The 13,686-nt window shown below is 36.0% G+C and overlaps 1 protein-coding gene across 1 annotated transcript; it reads right to left on the reverse strand.

Annotated features, from left to right (window-relative positions):
- Positions 1–3,368: 3,368 nt before the first annotated feature.
- On the reverse strand, positions 3,369–8,038 carry LOC128549380 (uncharacterized). Its single transcript, XM_053526012.1, has 2 exons — positions 7,387–8,038; positions 3,369–3,493 (listed from the first exon to the last, which is right to left on the reverse strand). The coding sequence occupies exons 1-2, from the start codon at positions 7,598–7,600 to the stop codon at positions 3,369–3,371; spliced, it is 339 nt and encodes a 112-aa protein (XP_053381987.1). The 5' UTR covers positions 7,601–8,038.
- Positions 8,039–13,686: the final 5,648 nt, after the last annotated feature.

Consider the following 13,686-nt stretch of genomic DNA (forward strand, 5'->3'; position numbering starts at 1 on the left):
TACTTAATCAGTAGATCTGCACTTATTCTTGCTGTTTTCCACACGTTTATCGAAAATCTCTAAAGATTAATTTGAGTGTTATTGCAAGCTTGCCAATAATGTGTCACTTTTTTGTCATGATTTTGCATGAAATGCTGCTAAGGCATCCAGTTTGAATACCCGCGTGCTTTACAATGCCTTGTAACCGCAATTAACGCCATCTCCAAAGAGAAATGTATGTTTTACTGTTTCATTTGAAACGAATTACAGTACTTCTTGAATGATGCAACACGAGCAATAACTTCATTCAAACGGTTCAAAAAATGTACAGAACCGAGATATTTGATATTTGATTAGCGTTCATCCAGTTCTCAAAGCGATACTTGATCAGTGTCCATCCAGTCCTCGTGTTACCTAATACAGCCTCTGTGACTGGATGGTTTCTTTACAGGAATTCATAGCTGTTAGAACTGAGCTAATTTGGTTTGCATAAAAATAAACGTCCCTCCGTGTATAATTTTGTAGAAAGAATACATATAGACAAGGGTTATGACGTGTTGATAGTGCTAAAACTCACTTTCATGTGAAGTTTTCCAGAGTCTTGAAGTTGTGAAAAAATGCAGAGAATCGTGTTTCAAATCAACAGTTTCGTCTATTTCTGGTGACACCAACACAATTTTATTACAGTATGAAAGCTTTAGTCGCGGAAAAAGAGCCAATGTGTCCACCAGAGCAATATTTTAGACACGGAAGGACAACTGGACAGAATGGGTAAAATATAAATATGTCCTCTTGAACATCTCGTCTGTGCCCTAACCCTTAAAACTGCAAAGTCGCCAGATTCATAAACTGTTTCGGTGTGACTACAAAGTAGGCATTCTTATAAAGAAACCACCAGTTTGTTACTTTTGAACTTAGATACTTCACAGGTACTTAAAGGTAAATCGAACTTTTTAAAAATCTTTGGGACATAGATTACTGCTTTATTCTAACAGATCTTGGATTGTTTATCTGGTTAAACAGTCTGTTCCCTGGTTATTTTTTAGACGGTTGGGGAAATGTATTTCGAATCTCAGTAAAAGTTTTGCAATTGAGCAAAATACAACTCCATTTTTATCACATTTCTAGTCCTATTTTGGTGGGAAGCATGAAGCGTCTTTCTTAGAAAGCCATAGTGGCAGGCTTTTTATGTAGAACTATCCTACCGTTATTGCATGCTGTTCTGCGCTATTCCCCGAACTTAAAACATGTGCCAGTTGTGCTGGTCCCTGAAAGAAATACACGTATCAGAACCTGTGAATAGGCTACATGCTATCAAATGGATCACATTCCAAGTTATATGTACATTTCTCGAGAATATCATTGTCATAGCAAGTATAGCTGGCTCCACGAATTCGATTCTTTATGCAAAACAACTGAAAGGCAAATGGAACTCAATATTTCTTCTAAGCATGCGCTAGTTTATCGTTTTTGTTTTTTCAATAAGTACAAAAGAAATCAATGCGTAAAATAGCCGGGTACAATTATGACAATTAAGACAATTAGGTTTTAGATCGCTCAAATTAAAGATCATTCTCCATAATGCTTATTTGTGTAGCATTAGTGTAATTTCGCAATACTTCCAGATATACTGACAATTTGTATTGCGCTGTTCTGTGATTCCATTGTGTAATGCACACTGAACTTGAACTTTCATAGTCTTATAAGAGGGATGCAGTCTTGGGGTATTTTGATTCAACAAAAAGCAAAATGAGCTAGAAACTCCATACCCTAACAACACAATGTTAATCATTTCGTATGGAATGGTCAAATGAACTCCCTGGTCCACTATAACAGCTGTTGGAAAGCTTGGCGATCTCAGTCATTATCTGACCACAAGGCATTTAACGGCGATCAAAAAACAAAAGTATTTATGTCTTGATATACAGATACAGATATTGAGGAAAACAATGAAACACATCTGATGAAACTGATTCTTTAATTATTATCTCGCATCCATTAAACCCAGTGGTGTGCGTATTGAAAATAGAATATTCATCTCATATAAATTGTCGACCAAATAAAATACAAAACATGTAAAGAATATGGAATACGTATGATAGCAAGGAATTATATTTTCAAAGATTTTTAATTAATGCTTAAAGCAAGTCTTCAGCAAATTGTTACTTAATAAATTTGATATGTTTTAAATCCGTTTAATGCGGAAGTAAATTCGTTTCTAGAAACTGGTAATTCAAGTAAGGAACATTTACATTGCAAATACATTAAAATTGTATGTTTTTATTCTTTGAAAAGATACGCTTATTATTTCTTTGTGTGATCAAAGAAACCTCGTGTAACTTCTGGATTTACACACTTTACAACGCATTATTAAAACATAACAGTGTAACTTTTTTCATGAATCTTATAATAGATCCAGACTACCAACGACATACTTTATCATTTTATAGATTTTGGCTTATTGGTTTGTGGTCATCCCAAAACCGGTTTAAAACCAACAGTTACTGTTTTGCTAACATTTCAATCTGTTGTTTGGTGTCTTTTGGTATGTTCAGGACAGGCAAACTAAATAAAAAAATATATATGAGCCGTGCCATGGGAAAACCAACATAGTGGGTGTGCGACCAGCATGGATCCAGACCAGCCTGCGCATCCGCGCAGTCTGGTCAGGATCCATGCTGTTCGCTAACAGTTTCTCCAATTCCAATAGGCTTTAAAAGCGAACAGCATGGAGCCTGACCAGACTGCGCGGATGCGCAGGCTGGTCTGGATCCATGCTGGTCGCAAACCCACTATGTTGGTTTTCCCGTGGCATGGCTCATATACATAATTCGTATACGTTGTAATGTAGAGTTATGGTTTCTGGACTATGCACTTCTAAATGTAGTCTGTTGCTAAATAAACATATGAAACAAACCTCTTGAGCTAGTGTTGAAAACCTTAATAATAAGTATATGGGGTTAAAGAAAAAATGAGACAAAGTAAAGGTATGCCTGTTCTCCTTTACTCTATCATTTTATGCAAGTTTAAATAAATTTCCTTCAGCACTTTCCGAATGTCCTGGGCAACCAAATTTAATAAAGGGGCACAACTGAAAACGTAAACAAGACAGGATTGTGATTTTTATAAATCGCCTTTTTTTCTTTTTTCCAGTGCCCTCTGGCACTTTGAAAGTTCAACAAAACCCATCTGCTACTTTGGAGTTATTCTCTGGGAAAGTCTCATGAGTAGATTTGAAAGGAAGTTAATTGAAAATATCAGCAAGACAGATTTATGGCTACTGGTCATTGCATTTTTCCTCAGTAATCTCCATTTGTGTATGTATTTTGAATAAATTCATTTCACGATTTTAATTTATTGTCCCGGCAACATTATTTATTATATTGAGTTCATTGAAACCTTCCGATGTTTGTACACTGCAAACCTAAACTGTTGCCATCCGGTCTAAAGGCTAGTCTATGGTACGCTCCTTTTATTAGGGAGGACCCTATTATCCAAACATTGGTCAGCTTAACTGCAATATTTTGAAATAAGAGTTTTTCTATTTCCATTTTCTTAAGATTGGTATCGTAATTTTAGTTCTTGGCGTAAGGATACAGGTTAGATTGTACTGAATAAAATGCACTTTCTCTTATTAATATCAAACAGTAACATGAATTATCAATAACAAACGGTAACACACAACCATTTTTAAACATATTTACAGATATGTAACTGGAATAAAAAAAGAAAACTGGCTTAAAATTAGTATTCTTCATTCAAAATGTCATCTGTTCTTACAACAGTTTTCCGTATGTTGTTGTATAATTGCTATCAGCCCGATGCGGTGCTGTAGCTTGATCAATGTATTTGAAAATAATTATAACTGCCGAAAAGCGGACTGCACAGCCTGCCATATACCAATGGCTTTAATGGCATTTGGCACGTCCTTTACACAAAACTTCTTTTTTTTTTTTTTTTTTTTTTTTATATATATATATAAATATTATTTTAATTTAATTATGCTTGAATTATGTGCGCCATATACCAATGGCTTTAACAAGCAGGTAATACCAACAGGTATAGCAATAATGATACTGTGACAGCGAATGTAACTTTCAAGATATGATTTTTTACAAAGGCACACTCATTTTCAATTTATACATTTTAAGGCTTATTACCGCCAAAATTAGCACTCAGTCAGAGATCAGTCACAATTTTAACGAATGTAAGATTTGTAACTATCAGATTTCCATCTTCCTTGGGACTTTATATTATTTATTGAAGTCCCGTCTCGAAACATTGAAGTTGCGCCACCAATTCTAAAAGAGTGTGATTTATACAAATTGGCGTCTAAACCTGCAAATTTTATTGCTTTTCTCAGAACTGCGTTAAACTGGAAAGAAGTTAGCGGGCTTTCGTCAAAATGAACAAAGAATGGACCATATGTATTTGGTCTGAAGGCAATATAGTTAGCAATGTTTTCACAACAGAATTTGTTCTTATCGCTTATTTCGATGTCAACTGATGTTCCGGTGCCCGTCTGATCAGTTTTTGATTTCTGTAAGTAAATTCGTATTTTGTTTGACCCAATGATTACATCCTGAAACTTGAGACCGCCTGAAGTTGTTGTTTTATTGCTAGAAGTAAATTCGCTAATACGTAATAAGCCAATGTAAGCTAACGAGAAAGCCGCCGTAAACAACATGGCTTCAAATTGTGATCTGCAAACGTGTGTTAGGGAATCTAACAGCTTCAACAGAACTGACTGCGTTATTGGTTGTCTGGTATCGGTGTTTGTTTTCAGGCGCTTTAGCCCTTCTAACATACTTCTAACGATAAACTGTTTGGTATTATCCAGTAGGCCATTCAATTTATTCACGTAACTGATCGCAGAAATGTGGCAATTTACAGATGAGTGCGAGTATAGCCTCAAAGACATGAATGCGATGTATTCCGTTATTTGCTCGACGGTTGGTGGCCAGTTTAATTCGACATAACTATTAATGCAGAAATTTGTAAAAGACTCGATTGCTGAACGATATCTTTTCTGTGTATTTTGTGAAAGGGAAGCGCTGATAAGCCTGTCTATTTCGCCCTCAACAGCTGGAGGAAGGACTCCGGAACTTGACAAGGCTCCCGGTCCGCGGAGAGGGGCAGTAGATGATTGAGTCTTGTCCACTGAAATCGACTGATAGAATCAGCAATACTGTTTAATTTTCCAGATATGTGTTTGCATTTTAAAACAGTGTTATTTTCCATCAGAAGGAGCGTAAGATGTCTAATTAAATGCATTACTCTACCGTTTTTTGATGTCTTTTTATTTATAATGCTGACTAATGCCTCGCTGTCCGAATGTAAAATTATTCTTGTATTTTTTACCTTTTTGCCCCATATATGAAATGCTAAAATAATTGGTACAAGTTCTAAATATGTTATATCTTTGAAAATTTCTGATTCCCATGAATCGGGCCACTTTATGAACGACCACTCGCCCTGAAAATAACACCCACAGCCTAAATGGCTGTTTCCTGATGCGTCTGTGAAGAAATCAATACTAGTCGCATCAACCCAATCGAAATTAATAAAAGTGCATGACCCGTTGAAGTTTTTGATAAATTGTAACCAAATATTTGCGTCTTCTCTTATTGAATGTGTTACTCTGATCCAATGAAAGGGTTTACGTGCTTGACACATGACGTCATAAAATCTGCGAAGAAAAGCTCTACCTGCCGGTATGGCCTTACACATGAAGTTCAAGAGTCCTACTGTGGACTGCAAATTATGGAGGCGAACTTTCTTGGAATTTATTAAAGACAGAAGCTGCTGTTCTGCTTTCTTAATTTTGTCGGAAGGTATCCGAATTGTATTATTTTCCGCGTCTATTTCTAAACCTAAATAAGTAATTATTTTGATAGGTCCCGTCCATTTATCTTCAGCTAAAGGCACGCTTAAATCTTCACAAGTGTTTTGAAAATTTGACATTAAACTTGAACAACTTTCATAAGAATCGTCAGCCATGAAGAAATCGTCTAATAAATGGTCAAAATTGTTAGAACCTGAATATTTTTGTACGCACCATTGAAGAAAAGTTGCGAATTTTTCAAAAATAAAACATGAACAAGATGCACCCATCGGTAACATTTTTTGAATCCAGTATCCGTCGTCAGTCCGTATTCCTAGCAGATCGAAGTCGGCTGGCCGTACGGGACATAGGTTGAATGCTGATTTTATATCTGCTTTTGCCATGTATACAGACGAGCCTATTTTCTGCACCATTTTGACAGCATTATCAAAACAGGAATATTCAACATGGCTATAGTCCTGATGTATAAAATCATTAACACTGATGTTAGGTGGAAAGGACAGGTTAGTTATTAGGCGCCAGCCTCCTGTTTTCTTCGGGATTAAACCTACCGGATTAATGCGCAGATTTGAGATTGGGGGTGTCGAGAAAGGTCCTATAATTCTGCCAGCTAATTTTTCAGCATAAAGTTTCTCGTCTAACATTTTCGATTGTTTGCGTGCTGATATAAGATTATTTGAATGTAGAGGAATTCTCGGCCCGGGATAATTTAAGCTAAAACCATGTTTGAAACCAGCCAATAGAAAATCTGCTTCTTTCTTATTTGGATATGTCGATAATCGCTTTTCTAAAGTTGTAAGATTAATTGGAGTGATACCGAGGTCCCATAGCCCGTTTGTTTGCACCATGAGGTCCTTGTCCCATAAACGGCCTTGGGGCTGGTGCCCTGAAACGAGTGTTAAACGACGGTCTCATTATGTTATGCCTGAATCTGATTTGGTGCTGACCATTCCCAAAGGTCTGGTTAGTGTGACAGTTCATGGAAGGATGGTTACCATGACACCTTATACAGGAATGCAGATAAGGACAATACCTTTCGTTGCAAAAACCTAATCTGTTGTAGGCAAAACATTTCTTCTCTGAGCTAACGGACATGCTATTTAACTGATTTGCATGTAATGGTTGCATGAAAAGCATCCAAAGTTCAGGGTCAATCGTCTCCCACTTGGTTGACAGAGCTAGCGACTTTTTGAGCCGGAACTGTTTGTCGTACACCCACCAACCTGTGTATTTACTTGCAGCTAAACGGATGTTATAAAAATATTGGAGCATTTGTAGGGTTTCCCCGGGGTGCTTTAAGCCGTAAATATACATATATACTAGAAAGGCATCTGACCAGATTTCGATTTTTTCCAAAATTTTAGCAGATTGCTCTTTCTTAGCTAATACTAATTCTCCGTCTAATAATTGAAATGTTTGTTTTTGAGAGGTCTGATTGTTCTGGCTATGAAGGAGAGTTTGTAAGTCAACATACTGGCCTACCCAGATTTTTTCCTTGACAGTATTACTGACGTGAGCATCTAATATGCCGTTAGAACAAGTATATAATGGGATATGTTCACCTGATTGTCCCGGGCTGTCCACGTGACCTTCGCTCCTATTCGGCGGTGCCGGCTGTGTCTGCTGACGTTTCCTATTCGGCGGTGACGGTGGTGTTTGTTGACTTTTTGGCTGGCCAGATTTCGGTGTTGCTTGATCCGATGGATCCTTGTTTCCATCCGATGATGATGTATGTGGAGCTCTTTGTGATGTCCGGGCCCGTTTTCGTGGAGGCATGCTCAGTTTGTTTAGGTTATGGAAAAAAGCAAAACAAAAAAATAATATTCAGTTTAGAGGAATTCAGATCGTAAAGCTACCATGTTTTCTGTTGATGTTTTTGTTTTTATTATAGTTATTATTTGAGCCGCGCCAAGAAAAAAAAAACAACACAGTGGCCCCGCGACCCGCAACGACCCAGACCAGCCCGCCCAGGACCCATTCTTTCGCTGACGGTTTCTCTAATTGTTACAGGCTTTGAAATTGAACAGCATAGAGCCAGACCAGACCGCCCGGACGCGAAGGCCGGCCCGGACCCGATCCGGTCGCAAAAGAACCCCGCCGGCCTTCTCACGGCGCGGCTCATTTATATGACGTCACCTTGATGACGCGTATTCAAATATATACTGTAAAGCAAGACTTAGTTTAAATGAGCTAGATCTAGAGCGTTCAATAAATTTATTTTTTGGATAGATACTACAATGAACATCTTCCGAAATTAACAATAAAATAACAGTCGATCTTGATACAAGTTTTAAACATGTACATTTTATTTTCTAAATGTATACTTTTAAAAATTTAACTGTCTACCTCTCGTTCTTGGAATTTGCAGGAAAAAAGACCGCTCCTGAAGCGTGGGCTGTTTATATATGGGGTAAAATGTAGTGGGCGGTTCTAAATTTTTGAAACGGATTATTTGATTGGATCTTGGGAACCATGCGGTCGCGTGCAAAATAAATGTTGTTCACGTTATATGTCGTAAACATTTTATTCTCTCCGTATCTTTTGTCAATATATGAAAAATTCAATATGTTTGGCGTTAATCTCCGGACAAAAGTGATATGATTTAAATGTATAAAGTGTGACAGTATAAAAGTAAGCAATGTAGAGTTATGTGTTTTATACCCTGAACTTCCCCTCAATTTCTTTTATCATTTTTGCAGATAAAATTGAATGAATTCCATTTAGCTATTTCAGAGTTAAGACCCGGACAACCTTAGTTAACAGGGAGACAATTCTTAAAAGGAGCAAGGTAGTGACATGGTTCTTATACAATGCACTTTTTGTCGATACTTTTTCATTCCTTGAACGTTTTACAAAATCTCATCGAAAGTGTTTGAGTATTTTCTCGGACAGATGTTCTAAATGTTAATTGAATGAAGAGAAATAATAGGAAAAGTAAGCAAGATAGAGTTATGGCTCTTGTATTCTTCACTTTTTCGTACATTGTATTCAGTTTAAATAAATTGTCTTCAACATGTTAAGAGTATAAACTTAAACCTAAGCGCAATAGTTATAATTTCTATACACTGCACTCTTTGCTTTTTTACTAGTATTTTCTGATAATTAAATAGACTTCTTTGAATAGATTCACAAAGTTAAGGCCCTGAGAGAAATTGTCCCGAACGATTGTGCATTATCCATGATAGTTCTTTAGTAACATAAAGAACGTTTCTGTGTTGGTCTAAATCTTAAAGTATGTCATAATTTAGTCTTCAAGATAGTTAGTGTCCAGGCAGGTCTGTTGTTGCTGCAACAAAGAAAAACATTGCTGCCGTTAAGTGTATCGTAGAAGGTAGTCGATATACTATTTCCCGAATAGCTCACACTACAGACACTTCAGATAGAACCGTCGATCATATTCTGACTGAAAGATGGTTTGTGTAAAACGAGTCCCCCATTTATTGGCACCATACAAACAATGTAAGCATTTAGATTCCGAAACTAAATCTTTTGAGAAAAATATTTAAATTGTAATCCCAAGAAACTTTCTGAGTTGCACATTGGGATGGATCCTTGGTTGATTCTTTTGACCCTGTGAGACGCACAGATAATAAAACATGGCTGAGTAAAAGCCATTCAAGGCCGGTCGTTGCAAAATGCCAAGACGGCTTTATATGCCATGTTCTTTCATTCTAGTGGACCCGTTTCCTGACAAGTAAGGTAAAACCATCATAGGCAAATTCAACAAAAAATAAAGCCCTTAAACAATCAAAGACTTCTATCAAAGTAAACATCCTAGTGAAGGTTTGAAAGCTTATTCAAGACAAAACGTCACTACACAATACTAGCAGTCGAATTTTACTCTTGCTTATAGAACAGTTAAGGGCTAAGCACCTATCTTAATCTTCTGATCTAAGTCCTTGTGACTTTGTACTATTTCATTTGCTTGCAGGTAAATTCTATGTCACGAGAGGTGGTACTGGTTCTGAAAAATACTGTCTCAGCAGTATACCAAGGGGAGACTACTTTGCAACATTTAGGTCACGGATAGCAGGAGAATACTTTGAGGGGATGAAATGGAAATCGTTTTCATTTGATTGAGAATTTAGGCATACAAAGACTAATGTAGGAATTTATTGAATAACCGTCGTACCATAGTCCATGTAATGATGACAGAATAATTTGTTTGATAATGATTTGGTAAATGTGAATGAACTGCATAAATGAGGGTAACTTCATTTTCAAAAGGAAACCTTAATAGATTGAAATTGTACAACACTGTATAAATAAGCGTAAGGTAAACAAACATTAATATGGATGAAAAGAAGTGTAATATACTTTACTGTTGTGGGACATAATTGAGAAATTAATACAATTTATGTGTACGTAATTCATGTATGTAACACCTGATTATTACAACAGTGATAAAACATTGAAGCTATCAATGGAGAGTGCATCTAATTATGTAACCAACATGCCTATGACATGCTTTGTCTAGTTATAGAACTAACAATAAACTGTGAGGCTGACCAGCAAATAACCTAATTAATACCAAATGTCCTACTTGCATTTTAGCCAGAAATTTGCTGTTCCCTTTTGGTGCCTTCGTTGTACTTTTAAGAAATTTAAATTTCTTAGTATATTTACACATGCCCGAGACCTGATCATCGAACGGATTTGTGCATAATATACATATTCATTATGTTTGTAATCATGCACGCATATTATAAATAAAACTGATAAATGATATTATATCATTAGAACAGAACCTATACAATATCAATTTCCGATCTTACACCATAACATATAGTGCTATATATATGCAGAACGAGTTGGTATTAAAGAAAAGATAAATTGCAAAGAAAACATATCTAGGTACTTCGTAATATATTTAGACGATATGATATAGAAATGAAATACGATCTTTTTGACGTGCAATGAGAATGCTAAATAATGCACCTAAGCTTTATAATGAATGCATTTTATTTCAGTGATATGGCAGGTAATACCGGTAGTACAATTAAGTTTCAATTTTCAATGTACAATATTGGGTGGTTTGAAATATTAAAAGTTTTTAGTTGAAGTAGTTTTAATGACGATTCAATTAACAGTTTTTTATTTACTACTTTCATTTTATCACCATGGCAGCTAAAAGTCTTAATTGTGTCCTCATTCAGTTCAAACTGCTGTCTCATTCTTGTGCGTGTAATAAATGATGTGCAAAATAAGACATGCACGTCATTTAAAGAAATAAAACATACCAGGAGCGTGTTATAATTTTACACTCAACGGGGAGGATGTAAGTCCCTCGGAGGCGCAGCTTAATGAATTATTCTGTATGGTTAAATGTGGAATCAGAGTTTAAATTAAAAAAGCATGTTTAGAACTACTCTTCATAAGTTCGATTCTGGATTCCAGATACCCCGCTCAGCAAACTAAACCTGGAAACCCAACTTGCCCGAAACAAAATTTATTCCATAATTATGTATATAAAATACATCAGACGAAGGTCATTGACATTACATTTACATGATATGCATAATCTAAAATCTGTTTGATCATTTAAGTTTTGTGTATATCTCTGTTAGGGCAGTTCGCAATTAAGCGATATGAATTTTAGAAAACTACTGTTGAGGTGTGTACATGAAACATAAAACTTTTGGTTGTAATGTAAAACGATGTTTATCGATTACATTCTTTATGGATAAAAAAGGTAGTTTGAACTAAGTTCAGGTAATTCATATGGAAACTTATCTTATTTCTTAGTGTAAGCGTACCATGCAGTTTACTGTATTATTAGATTTAAACCTGCTTTCTTGGTGCCCGTTCGAACCTAAAATGAAAATAAAAATGTCCTCTTGAACATCTCGTCTGTACCCGAACCATTAAATTTGCAAAGTCGACGTATGGTATGTCATAAAATGTTTCAGTTTGATAACAAAGCATGCATACTTATACAAAAATCACTACTTTGTTACTTTGAACTTAAATACTCCACAAGTACTTTGAGGTAAATCGAAAATTTAAACAATCTTTGGGACAAAGATTGTTGCTTCATTTCAATAGTTCCGTTCACTGGTTATTTCTTTTGACGGTCGGGAGCAGAATTCGGAATTTCAGTACAAGCGGGATCAATGAAGTAAAATAAAACTCACTCTATTTTTATCGAACTCTTGGTCTTATTTGGGACACCCATAATGCGTTGGAAGTATGAAGCGTCTTTCTTAGATAGCCATAATTTGATTCGTTGAGTTGCAAGGATTTTTTATATAGAACAGTCCTGTCGTTATGGAATTTTGTTCTACGTTATGCCCTAGACTTAGAACATGTGCCAGATGTGCTGGTTCCTAAAGGAACATTCTCGCATACCAGAGGTCTATCATGGTTCCCTGGTTCGTCTCGTGGATTTTACGAATCTCTTATGGATGAGAATGTAAAACAGAATATACGTATAAGAACGTGTGAAAAGGCTGCATACTACTAAATGGATTACATTCCAAGTTGTATGTACATTTCCCGAGAAAACCATTGTAATAATAAGTTAGGAAGCTCTACGAACTTTCTTTTTTATGCTAAACAATTGAAAAGCAAATGGAACTCAATGTTTCTTGTAAACATTCGCTAGTTTGTCGTATTCACAATATATCAGATGATTTTAGATCGCTCAAACTAAAGACCATTCTCCATAATGCTTATTTGTGTAACATAGGTGGCAATACTTCCAGATATATTGACAATTTGTATTGCGCAGTTCTGTGATTCCACTTTGTAATACACACTGTTCTATAATAACTTGAGAAACACAAACCATGAACACAGCATGTTTCTTCACCGCTTGATAGACTTCTTCTTCTTCTTAAATAAAGCCGCATCATCTGTGAAAATCATTCAGTTTATTTTTTTCATCAAGTTTGTGCAATTATAAAACCGTTTTGAAACAATTTTCGAGACGATTTTGCAGTGTAATTACAAAACATACCTTGCTGGTGCATTATTTGAGTTTTCTGTCGACGACTGTAGCATATGTTGATTACCAGAGGAATTTTTACACGGAAAGATGTTGCGATTCAAAAGGATTATCACGTTACATTTGATAAGCAAAACAGTACGACCAATTGCATAATTTCATTACTTAATCAGTAGATCTGCACTTATTCTTGCTCTTTTTCTACACGTTTATCGAAAATCTCTAAAAATTAATCTGAGTGTTATTGCAAGCTTGCCAAGAATTTGTCACTTCTTTGTCATGATTTTGCATGACATGCTTCTAAGGCATCCAGTTTGAATACCCGCGTGCTTTGCAATGCCTGGTAACCGCAATTAACGGCATCTCCAAAGAGAACTTTATGCTTTTCTGTTTCATTTGCAACGAGTTGCACAATTCTTGAATGATGCAACACGAGGAAGAACTTTATTCAAACGGTTTAAAATGTACAGAACCGAGATATTTACTGTCCTCACGGTGATACTTGATTAGCGTTCATCCAGTCCTCAAAGCGATACTTGATTAGCGTCCATCCAGTCGTCATGTTACCTAATACAGCCTCTGTGACTGGGTTGTTTCTTTACAAGAATTGATATTGTTAGACCTGAGCTAATTTGGTCTGTATAAAAATAAACGTCCCTCCGTATGAAATTTTGTAAAAAGAATACATAATTATAGACAATGATTATGACTTGATGATGGTGCTAAAACTCACTTTCATGTGAAGTTTTCCAGAGTCTTAAAGTTGTGAGAAAAATGCAGAGAACCGTGTTTCTAATAAACAGTTTCGTCTACTTCTGGCGGCACCAACACAGTTCAAGACACATTTTGCAATATTGCAGCTTAAGTTGTGGAAGAAGAGCCAATGTGTCCACTAGAGCAATATTTCAGACACGGA

Source organism: Mercenaria mercenaria, chromosome 16 (assembly GCF_021730395.1).
Source record: "Mercenaria mercenaria strain notata chromosome 16, MADL_Memer_1, whole genome shotgun sequence".
Taxonomy (NCBI): Eukaryota; Metazoa; Mollusca; class Bivalvia; order Venerida; family Veneridae; genus Mercenaria; species Mercenaria mercenaria.